The sequence below is a fragment of the Sceloporus occidentalis genome, unplaced genomic scaffold (genome assembly GCF_023333645.1).
Source record: "Sceloporus occidentalis isolate IW3139 unplaced genomic scaffold, rSceOcc1.0.p SCAF_5, whole genome shotgun sequence".
NCBI lineage: Eukaryota > Metazoa > Chordata > Lepidosauria > Squamata > Phrynosomatidae > Sceloporus > Sceloporus occidentalis.
This window is the reverse complement of record NW_028316985.1, coordinates 35,196,567-35,215,065: the sequence shown is the minus strand read 5'-3', so window position 1 is coordinate 35,215,065 and position 18,499 is coordinate 35,196,567. Positions and strand designations below refer to the sequence as shown.

The window sequence follows — 18,499 nt, the reverse complement described above, 5'->3', positions numbered from 1 at the left end:
GATACGTTAGAATTAAATATCTATTTTCCAGATAACAATAGATTATGGCTTTTTAGTTCAACACATGAGGTTGGAGGAGGATGATCTACATTATCCCTGAACTCCAACTATCAGACTTATTTGTCTAGACTTGTAAAAGTACCTTCTATAAACTCCATGTACACTTTGTAGTGTAGACATATGTGATGAAGTCAGTTGTTAGGTACACAAAGAGAGGGGAATCTCTCCTGCCCTCAGACACCATTTGGCCCACAAGCAGTCCAAGTCCAATCCCTGAAGGTTCCCAGGGGTGCCCTCTCCTTTCCCCAAAGCCCCATACACTGGGAATTTCCCACCCCACTTGCCCTCCCAGTGAGGAATAGAGTAAAGTTGGGGAAATATTAGAGAGCTGATCAGCTATTATGTTGAGACCCAGGGAACTGCCCTTGCAGGTCTGTGCACATACATGCTGTGTGCTTTGCAAAGGAATATTCTCCTGGTGATATGGATTGTGTGCCAAGAAGGCTACATTCTGTGTGTGTGTGTGTGTGTGTGTGTGTGTGTGTGTGTGTGTGCGCACGCGCATTGCTTCATATAAAAACTACTTCTGTTAGCCATAGAGTAGGGCAAGAAGCAGAAGCTTTTCAACTTGATGAAGTTCCACCTCTGGTGTTTGATCATCCTGCTTCAAAAACCAGATGTATATGCTCTAGCTCCTAAGCTTACTAGGCATCATCCACAGACAATAAAGCCTACCTTGGTAGTCTTTAAGACTAGATGACTTGTTTTAAAGACTAGATTACTTGATTTGATCATTTGTACGTATAGCGCTGTGTACATTTACAGCGCTATAAAAATAAACTATAATAATAATCATCATCATCATAATTTACAATTATAATAGTTTTAAATACAAATACTTTTTTAAAAAATTCTGTGGAGGTATTTGGATACAAGGCTTATGTTACAACAGAAAAATACAGTTGGTTTGTATTCTTACAATACTATGCTCTGCTTGCAATACCTAATTGTGTGCTTCAGCACAGAGATTCGGATCACATATAGACATTGGATCTTAAGCACTCCTTTGAGTAATACCACATGCAGATCTTTGAGGAGGATTGTGGGATATTGGATGGAATATTGTACCAGGCTTCCTGTAGCTCCAAAGTCCTCCATAGGTTGTATTCCTGTTCCAGCATAGATAATTCCTGCTCCTGGCCCTCTAATAAGAACTTCACAGTTAATGAATTAATATAATTGTTTAGTTTTTACTATTATTGTCATCTTATTGTTCATAGGAAGCAGATCCTGGGGAAAGAACTATTCCCTGACACCTTGGGGAGCAATTGTTAGTCAACATAGGTCCAAAAAATACTGCAGAAATGATGCACTTTGAGACTGCTTTAACTGCCCTAGCTCAATGTTGTTTATTGTGGCACCAGAGCTCTCTGACAGAGAAAGCTAAAGGGACCAGAGAAGGACCATAGACAGTAAAGATCTAACTGGATCAGTGGTTTGATCTGACAGCTTTGTGTATTTATAGAATTGCCATATAAACTCCATTTTATTTAGTTGGCTAAATGGTTTGCTGATTTTTTATTTGTTTTTTTTCAACTTTGAGTTTTAGAATTTTGGTGTCACCCTGATCAATAATCCTGCAAAAGCATAATTGCAATGCAAGCCTCATTAGTTATATAGAGTCAAAATCTGTGGAAGCTGATCCACAAGAACAAAGAGGGAGTATTTTTGGAAGAGAGTTATTCAAACTTGAATTGAATACTCCTGTACACGTGGTTTTCTTGGTTTTGCTTTGCTGTTTTTAAAACAGATCTAAAGTAGCTGACGTAGCATTTAACAACAGAGTTCACTTCAGGATCATGTGGCAGGATATCCCCTAACTTGTGGGGAAAATATAGGTTGCTCCATCTATAGGGAGAAAATGGTCTTTGTCCCACAAAGTGAATTTGCGTAGTAACACAGTATGGGAAGCAGTGGGCATCATGGTTGCATGCCAGCTGCAGAAGGAGAATGCCTAAACAGTGGCAGGTGGGTATAGCAAAAGGTGCTGCCACAGGTGGGCAAAGCAATTTAAGCTTCCTTACAAGCCATTCTGAATATCCTGATAATATACCTGTTGCAGAGCATACATTGTCTGCAATGCTGATGGAAACATTCCTAAATCTGACTGGATTTATTTAAAAATGATTTTATTTTGAGATTTCTGCTCAGATTATTTGGAAACAGCAACATGGATTTAATTTTTTCCTAGTTGCAGATACAGTGGCTTTTTCCTTCTTTTAATCTGCTAATAAAAGATGGCTGTGTTATTTTACTGGATGCCTTGAAAATTTACTGGGTGCCTTGAAAATTTGGCTGTAGGGTTGTGTAGCCCCGTGGGGTGTAGTTGGTGAGCCTAGTAGAGAAATGTAAACCTTGTGTTTTTGTTTTTTCATTCTCCCTTCTACATGTACGCACTTGGGGAATTCCAGGTAGTGTCGGGGAGAATGGAGTCTTTCTCAGGTGAGAGTAGACACATCTCGGATATGGGAGAAGCCAGGAATACCCAGTTAAAGGGCCCTCATTCCATCGCTAGGTGGGACAGGAGGAGGGTGCAGAACAGGTAAAGTAATAGAAAATGGAGGCCTCCCTCCCCAATCCATGTATCTATTTTGATATGGGGTTTAGTACTGCTATTCTTTTTTATACAAGGTATGTGTGAGAAGGCTTCACTATGAGATGGATTTGCTAGGACCATATAGGGCAATAAACTTGTTTAATTCATATAAAGGAGAGAGAAATTAACTTTCTGCATGAACTCACAAGGACACTCATTTTGAGGGCTTTGAAAAGTATAACAGTCAGTCCTTCCTCTGATGGTATTGTAGGGGGTTCCTATTTTTCTTCAATCAAGTGTTAATGGAAAGGCTTGGATAAGATTTCTTTGGTACTGAATAGCACAGCCTGGACTGGGAATAGACTAGGGGTGATGTAAGTACATTGCAATATTAGTCTGACTACTGAAACTACATGATTGTACCCAGATTGTGTGTATGTGTGTTGTGTTGTGTACTTTCTGCCTCTTTTGAACTATTTTCTCTTCTGGCTCTCCTCCACTATGTTAAGTGTGTCAGTACTGCATTTAGTTGGTCTGTTCCATGAGGAAGAAGATTTTTAATTCCTCTTTGTGTTCCGTTCACTTTTTTTCTTTCCTGTCTCACATGCTGTTATCTTCCATTCTTCCTTTTCTGCAGTGGGTTCAGAGACAACAGAAGGCAACCTTTCATGGAGCCCTGCTCTGCCCCCAAATGAAGTGACAGTGACAGACATCACAGCAAACTCCATTACCGTGACTTTCAGAGAAGCACAAATGGCAGAGGGCTTCTTCCGAGACCGAAGCATCCAGTTCTGAGTCTCCAATTTTATTCATATTTTCTTTATGTTTTCCATATTTGGGGAACTTACTCTTTTTTGTTTTCATCTCCTGCATTCCCAGGCAGATTTTTCTAGGGTGGGCAACTTATATTCATATTATTTAATAAGCAAAATCCGAAAATTTTCCTTCACAGATGTTTACAGAGGATTTTGATTTTGTTTTGACTGTTGATCTCACTTACTCTCTTTCTTTACTTCACTACTCCCCTTCCAAATACTGTACGCAAAAACAAAACATAAAAAGGCAATGTGGGGGTGCCTGTGTTTTTCCTCATTTCTTACTATAAGATATATAACTATATATATCTCAAGAGAGTGAGTGAGTGTATAGATATATTGCCTGTCTGTTGTTGCTTTGTCGATCTGGGAAACTGAAGCTCTTTTCGTTGGCAAACTTTTTGTTCTCAGTGCATTATGGAAGAGTTTTTGTGCCCTATAGCTAGCAATTATAGCCTGTCTGCAATTCATGTAGTGGCTTGGGGTGAATGTCCAGAAATAGGGAAGACACTACCTGTATTTTTCCATGTTTCAGTGTTCATTTCCCTTGCCAAAGCACATCCCTGATCCACTCCCTTCCTAGTGAAATTTGTGAAAAATAATTGTCCTTTCTCCCCTGGAATGGCTTTTTAATGCTGCCTTTCTTACCGGAGCTCTACAAGATGTGGCATATTGATACCCACAGGGCTTCAACAAACAATTTGAGAGGCTTGGCTATATGATTAGTATACTGGATTGCTTGTTGATGTCTCTCAGTGGAACACCTGCATTGGTGCCCTCCCTGATTAGGCTTTTCTAGAAATAGAAGTGCAAAAAGCAATGCTGCTGTGACCAGGCACATTGGCAAGAGAAAAGCCTGTCTTGCTTTTATTCATCCCATCATGTTAGATCAGTCATTTTGAGACTTTTTTCCTAAGCAATCTGTGGCTTATCAGCAGATCAACTTCAGTAATTGCCACTATCAACCTTTCCTGCATTTTACAGCCACAAGCATGTATCTTTGGTATCCAGAATCAACTGTAACACCCAGCAAGTCTGTAGTAGACTTGCAAAAATTCTTAGCAGGCAATTGGACATGGAAAGGATTCTTGATCATAGGAAATCTGAATTCCACCCATCCACAAATGAAAACTCGATTGTGTCCATCTGTGTTCATAAATGTGGAGGGCCCATGAGACTGAAGATGAACTGAATTGTTGGATGTGCATTGGCACACATGGAGTGCAGATTTAATCTTTGAGTAGCAGCTGGTAAATGAAAAGCCAGTATTGGACACCCAAGTGAAGCCAGTATTGGTCCCACTGGAATAATAATTGCAATGGTACAAGAATGAAGCCACTATAACTAGCAGCTAGCACACTGTAACTGTACATGCTTATCTTCTGTTGTCTTTGGAGTCATAACATCTTGACCAAGGATGGAGTTGTTAGTAATTGTAATTTTATATATGTAAATAATTGAAAACACTTTTTTTAAAAAAAAATTCTAAATATCTGCTGCAACTGGTCTTGCTTGGTGAGTAATCAATGTGGTAGTGTCGCATTGTGTACAACTACCAAGCAAGTGTTGCAAATCTCTCTTTTCTTGTATGTAAAATATTTGTTAGGTTCCAGATAATTTTAAAGAACACAACCTAAAATTATGTTCTTATTTCAGTTGATGGGATCTTAGTGCCCATTGACATGAAACTAGTGTTTTACTTGGCTTGGAGCCATGGCTCTTAGGGTTTATTAGAAGCAGGAGTGGAGGATGGAGTGGAGGGTGTTCTTACAGAGACAGAAAAATGTAGCAGTTGTCTTTTTGGCTGATGGCTTAGGCCATGAATAGACATGGACTCTAACCAATGTTGACCTGTCTAGTCAAAGTACACTATCAGAGACATTGGAGATGAGGAGGGTAGAAGGGCTTATGGTTGGAAGACATATATAGGTGGTTTGCAAAATCCTTTCACTTCTAGTTTGCTCTTACAGGGATAGATTACCCCTGATTATCTCTCCTCCTTTCCAATTCTCTGGCCCTTGTGTGTGTCTTTCTATTCTGGTAAGGATATCTCTCCATGAAGATTTCTGCCTTTGCCAGGGAGAAGCTGCTTCCAGTTCCACAGAGCCTTGTCTTGCACTTTAATGCCTTGAAACTTGTGCTGGACTTCCTTGTGGTTTTGATTTTGTTTTCAAAAGGAATTGTTGTATTCTATGGATTGTATAGCTTTAGCATATGTTTATGTGTGTATGTGTGTGTTTCTTTAAATTTATTTAAACAAATTAAAGTTCCAGAGGGGGGAAAATCTTCCTATGGAAAATGAAACTGAGAAGGTAGAAAGCAAGGCTGCAGTCCTAACCAGAATTATTTCACAGTATGTCCCATTGAGCGTAGTGCAGCTTTTAAACAGCATCCACTTTATTTATTGTCTTCATCTTTCTCCCTTACAAAAAAAACCTCCTCCCAGATGTGTGAAATTATATACTCTGGAGATTTATAGAAATTAAATTTAAAATCATGCTGAGAATCTTAAGCACAGTTTGCCCGCAACTCTTTAATATAGACTTGAAGTTAGGTTTTTGAGGAATATTACGGTACTATAGAAAATGGTCACCTACCACTTTAAAGATGGCTTCTCTCTGCTTAAGGGCAGTGCAACTTCTGTGGATTTTTTTCCTTTTTCTTTTCCAGAGTTCTTAAAGGAAGAGGTGCCATTGTGGGGTCAAAGGGTATAAATCATGATATTTTAAACTGTTCACAGTAACAAAGGAGAGTTGGCTCCTTGAGAGTGGAGTGGACTATAGTAGGATATCCTCCCTCCCATCTCTCAATCTGTTCTTTTGGCCTCTTTTGTCTTTCCATCAGGCTTCAGAATAGCACATCTGGGTAATTGGGGTGCCTCTCAATAAATGTTCCATTTTCTGGGAAGCATTAACAGAGCAAGAAGAACAGAGCTTGAAAATGTTACATGTTGTCCTTAGAATAACCTTGAGAGTAGAGGAAAACAACAAATTTTATATGCAAACGTGTACATTGGAATAATGTCCTGAAATCTCAGTTCTTTAGTTAGTTTTTAGTCTCAGATCTTACAAAAAGTTAGAGCTGCAACACTCCTTGTGCTGCACTAGAACTCTGTTTAGTCCATGCATTAAGGATAACAGTATCTTTTTCATGGTATCTTTTTTGTAACTTGGGAAGAGTTATTTTCTTGAACTACACTGAATCTTGCAGCCAGTACAGCCACTAGCCATGCTGGTTGAGGGATACTGAGACTTCAAGAAAGTAACATTTCCAAGCTCTGTTTCTTCTGTTTGTAAATACTTAAACTTTTGTGACCATTGATGATCTGTTGAACAGAGATCTATACTGGTTAGATGTTTGACAGAAATCAATAAATGGCCTCACTCTGAAAGTTCAGGTACCTGAGGTACAGTAACAAGCTGTGTTTCAGAAGCTGAATTTATGAAGTCAGTTTGCCACTGGCTGCTAACTTGTCACTACTTTGAATGGCTCTGCTTGTAATACTGGCTTCAGAGGATGGCAGGCAATAATGCTGAGAAATGCCTCACATTTTAATTTTCATTTCTGTTATTCAAGCCATACAGCTACAGAGATCATCTGAAAATCCAACTCCTTATGGATTTAGATCCAGAAATGACTGGGTTACAACATTATATAATGATACCCTGTCCTCAAGATAGATACTCATGTTTCCATTTTTCTTAGAATTTAGAAAACTCACTGTAGTCATGATATCTGAAGTACATATTCAGTTTTAAGCTGTTTTGCAAATGGAAATGCTTGTCTTCCTATATGTTTCCATGTCTGATTACATTTTAACTTAAGACCTTTTGAAAGAAAGAAAGAAAGCTTTGTTTAGTCACCTAATTTCTCTTTGAGCTAGTTTCTTCCTTTAAGGTTTTATGTACACTACAAATGTATATTGTTTTTGCCTCAGCCCTAACTTCCCACAAAGATTCTGGGAACTGTAGTCTAATATGGAGGCTGAAGATTCCCACTAGCCCATCTAGCATTCTCTAGATTACGGGAATGACTGTTAAGTAAAAGTCTATAGGCAGATAATGTTCTCCTTCTCTTTTAACCAATAGCTAAAACTCTGTTTCTCTTCTCTTTAAATACAAGTATATCTCAGTTACTGCAGTAGACATATTCCTTGTACCAGAGGTAAAAATAGCATGGTAAGAATAGGGTTAGGTTCCTATACCACAAAGAAGGAAGAGTAGTTCAATATGTTTAACCAAAGTTTTTATTCAAAACTAACAGTATAAATGTATGAAATGAAGCAACCAGATCAGGTAAGCCTTGGATAAGTAAACAAAAATTTTTTGAACCTTCTATAAACCATTTGAAAGCTTCTTCCAAAATGCATCCAGGAATTACTTTTTCTTACACCATCCTCCACTTTTTTTTAGGACTTGTGCTTTGATGGCCAGACTCATAGATCTGTGCTTTTGTAACATGCTATAGGAGTAGCTGGTGAAGCAGGCTAATTTACTTTCCCCTTTTCTTTCTGTTTTGCTGTTCACTCAGGCTTAGTAAGGAATTCTAGAGGCAGCTGCTTACAGTTTGCCTGTTGTAGGTTGGCACAGACAACTAGAGTAGGAGTATCCTATTCTTTTCCAGCTTAGGCTTTATTGCACTGTTTACTGCAGATGTGCTGCTACATGTCTCAGCAACTGTCTCCAGTCCATCACAACACTCCCAGTGCCAGTGCTTCTGTCCATAGCAGCTTGGGTGTTTTCATTTATTATTTGATTTGAAAATTTACAATGATTTCAGGCTATGCTTTTAGGAATAAAAGGAGAGATGTGGAAGGAAAAGGATGCTTCATTTTGTCTTTGACATATCTATGGCATGGTTTGCCTCTCTTGAAACTCAGGCTGTGATGCAGAACAATGCATTATTTTGTGTGGAAAATCAAAGTCTTACTAAACATATTAAGAATTACACTATCGACCTTAGAAGAAAACAAAAAGGAGTCTTATGGCACCTTAAAGACTAACAAGTTTTGTTTGGCATAAGCTTTCATGGGCTGCTGGCCCCTTCATCAGATACAAGAAGAAGCTGGCTTATGCTATTGGAGCCTATGACAACTGAAACTTGTTAGTCATTAAGAGGCCATGATACTCCTTGCTGAAAAAGACTAACAGGGCTATTCTCTTCCCCCCACCCCACCCCAAATTTCCACAATGAAAGCCTTAGAAGTTAAAATACTTCCCCCTTCCCTTTCTTCTGGGCAGTCTGAAATGGTGTTGTATTGAGAGTGGCTTTTGTAACCCAGATCTGTGTTCTTTCAATTGTGCTTATCTTAGTTAAGTGAAAAGAGGTTTTGAATAGGGCTCTTGCTCCTCCCCACCCTTTTCAAACTCATTTAGGAATATATTGAAGTTGGAGTGTCTCTAGTTACTAGGAACAAAAGGCTGTTTCTAGTGTGATAACATGCCTCCAGGGCAGTGTGTGGTTGTATTGATAGTCAGTAATTCTGTTTTATGCTGAAGTAGAGAATCTGCTTTTCTTGCCCCCATTTTGCAAAAGTTGGAAGGAGATACAAATAAAAATGTTACTTAGATGAAATCATCAAATATCTTGAAGAGGAGAAAATGGCCTATCTGAGCCTGTATGTTTTAAACTAAGCATTCATATAGGCTCCAGTTAGCAACAGCACCTAATTTTAAAGCAGTGGGTATCATGTACTGTGTTTCCCCGAAAATAAGACACTGTCTTATATTTATTTATCCTCAAGAAGACACACTATAGCTTATTTTCAGGGGATGTCTTATTTTTATTAAGTATGGTACAACAATCTACATTTATTCAAATATAGTTAAATCATCTTCTTCTGGAACATTGTCATAACTATCTAAACCCAGAATTCCATCCTGAATTTCTTACGACTTCATTTCCTTTAGAACCATTGGCCCCAATCTTTCCGCTCCCTTCCCGCCCCCTTCCATTCCATGACAGCCCTATCATTATGTTTTATTTTCAGGGTATGGTTTATATTGCGCAAATGCTTAGAAATCCTGCTACGGCTTATTTTATGAGTATGTCTTATTTTCAGGGAAACAGGGTATGTATGTCATGCAATGGCCTTGCGATTTTGAGGCTAAAGTATTGCAATGGAAGGTCAACCATGTGTAAATGGGATTCAAAAATACACTTTGTTAGGACATTATTAGGCTGCAACATTTTCTTCTTCAGTAGTACCTAATGAATCCCTCCTTCAGCCTTTTTCCTTATATTCAGTGGCTTACTGTTCAGTTCTGTACTACCCACCCTTCTTTTTTGGGGGGAGGGCATAACTTTTGAAATTATTTCCAAACAGCCCATCCATTAAATTCATAGTTTGCAGGATTAGACTAAATGATTGTTTAGGATTCCTTCCAGCTGTCCTATTCTATGATTTTGAGCAGGAAAAGAAATGCATCTGAACAAGAATAGAAGAACACATTAGAGAGACTGGTGAGCTTGACACACAATGATAAGACAGAGTTGCTAGATACTCCTGTGCATGTGCAATCTGCTAATGGCCACAGCTCGTCTACTTAACCAGTTGCACAAGTTAGTAAAACAAACCAGAAATGGAAAGCTTTATGTGATACTTGAATTTCAATGTCCTACACAGTTGTCCCTCTTGATTTGCAGGGGATCCATTCAGGACCACCACCACCCGCAAATCCAGAAGAACACTGATATTCAAGTTACCATTGATTTCAATAGTGATGCACTCTGGCGTGCACACCATTTTGTCCTTCCCTGCTTGCCATCCGCAAATGGGTGAGACCAAATGGGAGGGACGACTGTAGTTAATTAAGATTTGTAAGCTAAGAATGAAACAGGGCTTGTGGTACTGTTGATGTAAATGTGGCCGGTGTATGCATGGCCTGATTTTAACATGTTATAATTCAAGTATGCAAAGAAGGCTATTTTCAGCTTATTTTTTAAAACCGAAATCAGTGTTGGGCTGTAGCAGGAAATGTTTTGTGGCACTTTACAGAATATCATCTTCCTTAGGAAAGCACCATGTTACATGGTATAAACAAATTCCAAGTTTAAAATAATATATGTACTGTACATAGTTTGCCTTCTCTTCAACTGCAAATGGTTACCACTTTTGATATGTTAACATCAAATATGCAGAGGTTTCATTATCTTGATGAATAAATAATACATATTGGTACAATTGCTCTGGGAATATTACATGTTCAAAGAGAGGGAGGAAGGGTCAGGGAGAAGAGGTTTAATTACTTTTAAATGGTTTATTAAATAGCTCTAAATTCTTTACATATACCATCTTCCCTACACAGAAAAATGTATGTCAAGATGATGACAAGAGTGGTAGATCCATAGGGGTGATGTTTGAAACAGTTGTTGTTCTAGTATGCATGTCTATGAAAAGCAAATCAGCCAGTTGAAACCTTCTTGATCACATAAAAAGTGTCCTTAGATCATTACATGGGACAGTACATTGGTATTACTTTTTCTTGTTCTCCAGACCTATGATACATTTATACTGGTGTTTACCCATTTCTAGTAATATTCTTGCTATACTATTCAGGGTTGGGATCCATTGCTTCAGCAAACTATAGGATTGTTAGGAAAGTAACATTTCAAACTTGCAATCACTCCCAACAAATATGGCCCACTTTGTAAAATTACGCCAAAGTGATTAGTCTAAAACAAATAGTCTTTTAGATAATTGTTATGGTGGCTACTCAGCTAGCCCAAGTTGAATCCAGTAATGTATTTTTCATTGTCCAGTAATCCCCTCTATGCACTTAGTTTTTGTTGTGGAGCTGTTTGACTATTTTTGACATGTGAGCAATGTGCATGAAAAGGTATGTTAAGAAAAGGGGGCATGTTTCAATTTAACATGCTAATATGTGTATAACTGCTGCCTGTGAGCAGCCTGCTCTCATGGTCTATGTCAAAGAGAATATGGAATTTTATATTGATGTTCTCAGCATTATTGAGAAAGCAAAAATTGGCTTTGAGCTACTACGGGAATGAGTACTATTAGAGATGCCAGTGGGCATAAACAAATGTAAGCTGTAAATAGGGGGAATCTGTCTCTTTTAATTAATCAAAAACAGAAGTACAGCCTTGTTGCTGTAGTTGTATGACTTCTAAGTTAAGTCCAACTTAAGTTTGCTTTAGGGATGCCACATTACAGTGTTTTCTTGGCAAGGTTTCTTCCCGGTTGGGGGTTTACCTTTACCTTAAGAGTGTAACTTGCCTGAGGCCACTGAGCAGGTTCCCATAGTCATGTGGGGATTTGAACTCTGGTTTCCTAGAATCCTAGCCCAGCTCTCAAACCACTACTTTATGCTGGTATGACCTATAGTAATATAAATTAATATGTTGATCTCATACATTTTTAAAATAAAATTTATTGAATATATATATAGAAAATATACAAACATAAACATATACACTAACATACATTTTAACCATTGGCATACATTTTGACCTACACGCCTACTTCCTCACCCTTATATAAACATCATAGAAATGAATTGAAATCTCTGCATCTTCTTGTGGCTTGTTGATATAACTCTATCTACTCCTTCTAAGCTGCAGATTCGTAACTCTCTCTTTCTTTGTTACTTCTTTCCCTCTCTTCTTCTGCTTCCATTTCTTCCCTCTGGCTACCTAGTTATAGCTACAACTACTTACTCATCCCTTCTACGACCTGCTGAAACCTTCTATCATAATCACTCTTTCATTTCTTCTTTTATTAATAACAGCCTCCCCAGATATTCAATCCTTAAAACTCATTCAATCTTACAGTCATCCCAATACATTCCTAATACAGCCTCTATTCCCATTATCTTTGGTTGTTAATTTATCTTCAACTTTATCTTCAACTTTCACTGTGAAAGAATTTGAAAGACTGGTAATTGGTTGAAATATATTTGAAACAGAAATGGGGTCATATTGCTATAACAGGACTTAGAAATCGATAGATTGATAGTTGATGGGTAAATAATGATGATTCTAACTTAAGCAATAGAGGAACTAAAGCTAATGACATGATATTTGTAACGAATAGAGCATTATAAGTACACTATATATAGACTAAGTTGAAGACCTCATAAATTGTTGTCTAGTCATGCTGATGCTTTTTTGAGGCATCTGTGCACATTTAGTTGAGATGAGTGTTGCATCAACAAGGGTAAGATAACTAAACAGTGATTGGATCCTAGCTGTTACAAAACTTCCATATGTATATGTTTTTGGTGAGGACCAACTTGCCATTTTTGCGACAGCTGAACCCATACAGGAATAACATATAAAATTCCATTTAACATATAAATAACAAAAAACTTTAACACATATCACACCCTCCCACCCAAACACGTTAACATAAAAACTGGATGTTTTTCTTTGTTTTAGTTTGGTTTTTTCTTGCCTTTCCCCCAAAATAGCTTTTTACTCTAGGCTAATCATCATCTAAATCACTGGAACTATACTTCCGTACTGGCCTTTCTCTGCGTATTTTAAGTAAGTCATACAAGTGTTTGATTTCATTGACATGGTCCATATTTAAAGATAGTAACACTCTATTTTCTTTTGTCAATGACTTAATAGTTTTCTCCAACTTTTTTATTTTCTCTCTCATGGCTTCTCCCGAGTCCTCCTCAACTTGTCGACGTTGGCCCAAATTCCCTACATTAACCTGAGAACTTGGATAATTACTCATGGTTACATTAACATGAATTTGTGAGATAGGTGTCCGAACAACCCCAGGCCAACGTGACGTAATCTTTGTGGGATTACGACCGTACAGGTCACTGGTGTTTATAGCAGGAAAAGTGGGTGGTAATTCTGCGTTCTACGGTTCCCAGTAGCCATTCTGAGCAGACACACCCAGACAGCGCCAGGTGGGAATTATGGAGCCTTTCAGATATTGTTGGACTGCAGATCTCTGAATTCCTCACCATTGCCTGTGCATTTAGAGGGCCATATGATTCCCACCTATTGTATAAAAGGTATCATAGGCCCCATACAGACTGCCAAAATAAAGCTGCTTCAGGTCACTTTGGAGGTATGCTGTTTAAATGATGCACGCGTCCTAAGAGTCCGGAACACAAAAGTAGAACGAAGCAAGCACCATTCATGTGAAATAGAATTGGCATTCGAAATGTGAGTTTTTAGTTGAAAAAACAGATTCAAGGAGGTGGCAAGAAATGGGAAAAGGGGGGAGTTTCAGGTCTGCACAAGTGTCAGTTTGCTTGAGGGGATCCTGTCCTAGTCTGTAGCTTGCAAAGCAACAGAATTGGTGGGAGAAAGGAAGGCAAACAGATTCTGTCAGTAAGAGGAAAACATATTCCTGGAACCAAAGTTTTTATGAATCAAGATCCAGATCTTATTTTTGCCAAAGCACTGCTGAATTGTTCCGTGACACGGTTCACCATTTAAAGAGAAATTGTGGTTCAGAATAAAACCAGTGTCATGAGTGACACAGGTGCAGGTTAATGCCAGGATCACACCAATGGTTATATTTGTCTGCAGTCTAGACTTCTTTTGAATATGTCCGGTAACCAACCAGCATATTTCCACAGGGCACACTCTCTCTAAGACACCAAGGCAACAATCCTGTGTATGCTTATGTGAAAGTAAACTCCACTAAACTCAATAAAACTTCTTTTTTTGTAAATAGGGATAAGATTTACAGTAAATGTTTGTTTCTGTGATGTTTAGGAGCACCATTGGTATGATCTAGGTATGTCAGACCATAGATTCTTATATTTTCACTTCACATCTTTCGGCTAGCATGTCAGGCTTAACTTCACAACTGGGAATGCCATTCTAGGCAAGGCAACTATAATCCTTCACAAGAATTGGATACAGTTCCAAACTCTTCTTAAACTCCCAGCACTTTCCAGCAATAAGTTGTTCCTGATACATCCCCTCCATTGATCAAATGCAGCATCATGGATCACTTCCGTTTGTATGTGTTGACATTTATATAGGTGTGTGTGTATATATACAAAATTTATATTTTAATGCATCCTTTTTCATTTTTCCCTTTTCCTTGACAAATTGCACTTTAATAGCTAGCTAAGGGAGTAGGGCTCAGTCGAGCTTCTGGGAGGGCCGTAAGCAATGTGCAGAAGACTTTTCTTAATGACTTTTATTTCTTTAGCTGGTGAGCGCTTTTGGGGGAGGGGGTTGGGAAAATTGTATGAAATGGAACATTATAAAGATATCAAAATGGGGCATTATAAATGTCTAATGAAGTCTTCTTTTAGTGCCAAGTCCATATCCTGTAGAATAGGGTTTCAGCTCTGTTCTTCCTTGTTGTTTGCACTGCTTGTTCTCCAAGATGCCAGTCTGAACTGTGTTGTTGAATTCTATATTCTCCTTTTCTTTGGGACAGAGTAATCATGATGTGTGGAGGAGAGGAACAACCCTGAGGCATTGCTTTATTTTAATTTTGTTGTGTGTGCGTGTTGTGGGGTGTGTTCTTTCTCTTCCTCCTTATTGGCATGATATCTGAATTGGTATCTTCTTGACATGGTGTCCAAATTAATCTTTGCACACGAAAGCTTCCTTTGCACACAGAATGAGCTTCTTGTTTTTGTTTTGTATAGACTAACTGAATGTATTGGGTGGGGGGATGAACAAATTCAAAACAAAATTTAAAATGAATCGAAGTTTTAATGCCTTTTTGTGACTGAGTGTTTGCTGCAAACAGAGATTGTAATACAAATGAGAGGGTCTGAGCAAGTTCTAATTGACGCAATGTGCAGCTTTATTTTTGTACTGATAATGGTTAAGAGACTATACAGCATCTATTTATTTAGATGATTTATGTGGTAAATGTTGCAAATAAGATTATCAAAAAACATTAAATGAAAACTGACATTTAGCTAACATCCTGTTTCTGTGTCTTCCTTTGGCCATAATAGTTTAAAGTTGTTCATTGGTAAATTTATTCTGGGGTGAGAAACATTTTATCCTCTAGTTGTTTTATACTACAACTCTGATAATCTCTTACCATTAGCTCTGTGACTGAAATTTGGGGGGGCTGGTGTCCAAAACACCTTTCTATAAGTTTTGGTAATATAGTGTGTATAAGTAGATACTCCCCTAGGAATATCTGAGGATATTACTGGGGAATAGTGCAAAGCCAGTACTAGTGTGGCTGGAATGTTTGATTTGGAAGAAACATCCAAAGTAGTGTTAAATCCCTGGCCAGCTGGGATACTCATTGTCTCTGTTCCAAGCTCCTGAAAGAAGTTATGCAGGAAAAGTAGGTTAATATTGGTGACCATGGGGCAAAGGTGACAAGCACCATTTCTCTCCACAGTAACTGGAACTAGGTAAGGTGAAGCTGCATCAAGCTTCTTTCAACAGCTCAGGCTATATCTCCAAGAAACTGCCTCCTACCCAAACCAAATTTTGTCAGCACCTGGCTGTATGTGACCTGTCCAACTGTTTGTTTTTATTGAAGAGCACTGGAGCAAGAGGGCTTGTGCTTTCTGCAGTGGCAACCTTGCACCACCTTAGGATTCAGAACAATTCAAACATCTCGAGTGTATTTTTGGTGAAAGGGTGAGCTGGTAAGTGAAACCAAGACAAAATAGAAACCCAGTGTAAAATGGATTCATAAACACATTTAGCATTTGGTCAGATACCTCCAAAGAAGGAGACTCCACTACACTCCAAACTTAATCTCAGAGAAGTTCTTGGGGGGCATATTCTAGTGATGAATGAGGCCAAAAGCCAAAAAAGAAGAACCAAAAATGCCAAGAATATTCTACTTAAAAGCTGTTACTACAGGTAAAGGGAGGTGTGTCAACTTTTAAGAAGGAATCAGGGACCCAAAGAAAAGCTGGGGAAACATTAAATAATAGGCTCAAGAGGAAGAAGGTTTGTCCCAGAGGGTTACTTTCATTCTGGAGTTTAGGCTTCCTATGCCATCTTAGAGTAAACCATGAATGACTGAGGGCCAAAATAGATATCCTTGATAGCAGGAACAAGATCATGGGGAGGGGAGCTTTAACATTTTGCCTCCAGTCAGAATGATCTCTTGGCATGTGTGCTATTTGCAAAGACAGGAAAGCCCCTGCTACAAATAGTGAATAGCAGTTGCAGTGGGGTCAAAGAGCTAAATCCTAATTCCAACAATCAAATGTGAGGTCTTCATCATGGGTTCCACTTCAAGCCATGTAGCTCTTTTAATATACATGTTTAAGGTAGCTGAAAGTTTGATCATCTGTTAAACAATTTGCTTGCACAGGATAGATCTCTAGCATCTGAAATAGTGAGTCTGACACTGCTGGACAAAATGGTCCATAAAGGTGACAGTTCAAAGAAAATGTCTGCAATAGTTAGATTATGAGACTTGTTTTCTATGGTGTCATCCTGGTTTCTATACTTACTGGACAGAGCTTGATGGAAGAGAGATGATCAGAAAAATGTTGAGTGACTTGAATTTGTTGTTGTTAAATAAATAATAATAATAATAAAATTTTTATTTATATACCGCCCTTCTATAAACCAGGGCGGTGCACAACACTATAAAATACAAAATTACAATTACAACTTTCAATAAAAACAAATACATTAAAAACAATACAAGCCAGCTTGCCGCTGCTGACATAGGCATAGACGTGGGGGGGGGGGGGGAGACTAGTTGGGGCCTGTATCAGGGAATGCAAGTTTGAACAGAAAGGTCTTCAGCCCCTTTTTAAACTGGGCCAGGGAGGTGGCCGAGCGGAGCTCAATGGGCAGGGAATTCCAGAGGGTCGGGGCCGAGATGGTAAAAGTCCTCCTAGACATGGAGGCTAGTCTGGCCCCTGGAACCCTCAATAGCTGCTGCCCAGATGTTCTGAGTGTGCGGGGCGGATTGTATGGGGAGAGGCGGTCCTCAAGGTATCCTGGGCCCAAGCCATTTAGGGCTTTATAGGTGATAACCAACACCTTGTATTGCGCCCGGAAGCGAATTGGCAGCCAGTGCAGATCTTTAAGCACTGGTGTTATGTGACTGGCTCTGGGTATGCCAGTAACCAGTCTGGCTGCCATATTCTGCACTAATTGCAGCTTCCGGGTATGGTACAAGGGTTGCCCCATGTAGAGCGCGTTGCAGAAATCCAAGCGAGAGGTTACCAGAGCATGTACTACCATTTCAAGGTCCCTCCGGCCCAGGTAGGGACACAGCTGGCGTATCAGCCGAAGCTGATGACAGGTGCTCCTGACCGTCGCATCCACCTGTGATGTAAGGTGGAGCGACGAGTCAAGGAGCACCCCCAGACTGCATACTGAGTCCTTCACAGGAAGCGTAATCCCGTTCAGGACAGGTGGAATCACCGCCATCCCTGGGCCAGGGGAACCTATCACGAGCACCTCCGTTTTCTCTGGATTCAGACTGAGTCGGTTTTCCCTCATCCAGCCCATTACCGACTCCAGACAGGCCACAAGAGGAGAGATACCATCCCCGGTCACTGCATCAGTCGGAGACATAGAGAAGACTATTTGGGTGTCATCAGCGTACTGATAACCCCGCACCCCATGTCTCCGGATGATCTCTCCCAGCGGTTTCATATAAATGTTAAAAAGCATGGGAGACAGAATGGCTCCTTGAGGGACCCCAGATGTAAGGGCCCTCTTATCGGAGCACACGTCTCCCAGCTGCACCATCTGGAACCTCCCAGAGAGGTAGGATCGGAACCACTGGAGCGCAGTGTCCCCAATTCCCACCTCTGCTAGGCGCTCCAGAAGGATACCATGGTCTATGGTATCGAAAGCCACTGAGATGTCCAAGAGCACCAACAGGGACACGCTTCCCCTGTCAACACCCAGACGGAGATCATCGACCAAGGCGACCATGGCCTATAATTGCCTATAACAGGATTTTCTGGCAAGATATATTCAGAGAGTTACCACTCCCTTTTTTCTAAGGCTGAAAGACATGCCCAAGGTCACCTAGTGTGTTTTAATGGCTCAGTGGGAATTCGAACCCTGGTCTCCCAGGGTCTTAGTCCAACACTCAAATCACTATGTCATGCTGGATCCACTTGAAATTAGATTCAAGATGAGAAACTACCAGAATCTCACAGCCATGCTGTTGGGGGATTCT

At 39.5% G+C, this 18,499-nt stretch overlaps 1 protein-coding gene across 2 annotated transcripts in view; it reads left to right on the top strand.

Annotated features, from left to right (window-relative positions):
* CBX7 (chromobox 7) overlaps positions 1-15,291 on the top strand; it is a 32,681-nt gene extending 17,390 nt beyond the window's left edge. The window contains exons 6-7 of one of the 2 annotated variants that reach the window (XR_016281521.1): positions 2,472-2,602; positions 3,234-3,301. Coding sequence is in view for 1 of the 2 variants with exons in the window: in XM_089528217.1 (XP_089384343.1) it covers positions 3,234-3,391 (158 nt within the window). In the remaining variant the exon portion in view is untranslated. Of the gene's footprint in view, positions 1-2,471; positions 2,603-3,233 lie in introns of both variants that reach the window. The other variant, XM_089528217.1, reaches the window with a different exon arrangement.
* The last annotated feature ends 3,208 nt before the right edge of the window (positions 15,292-18,499 follow it).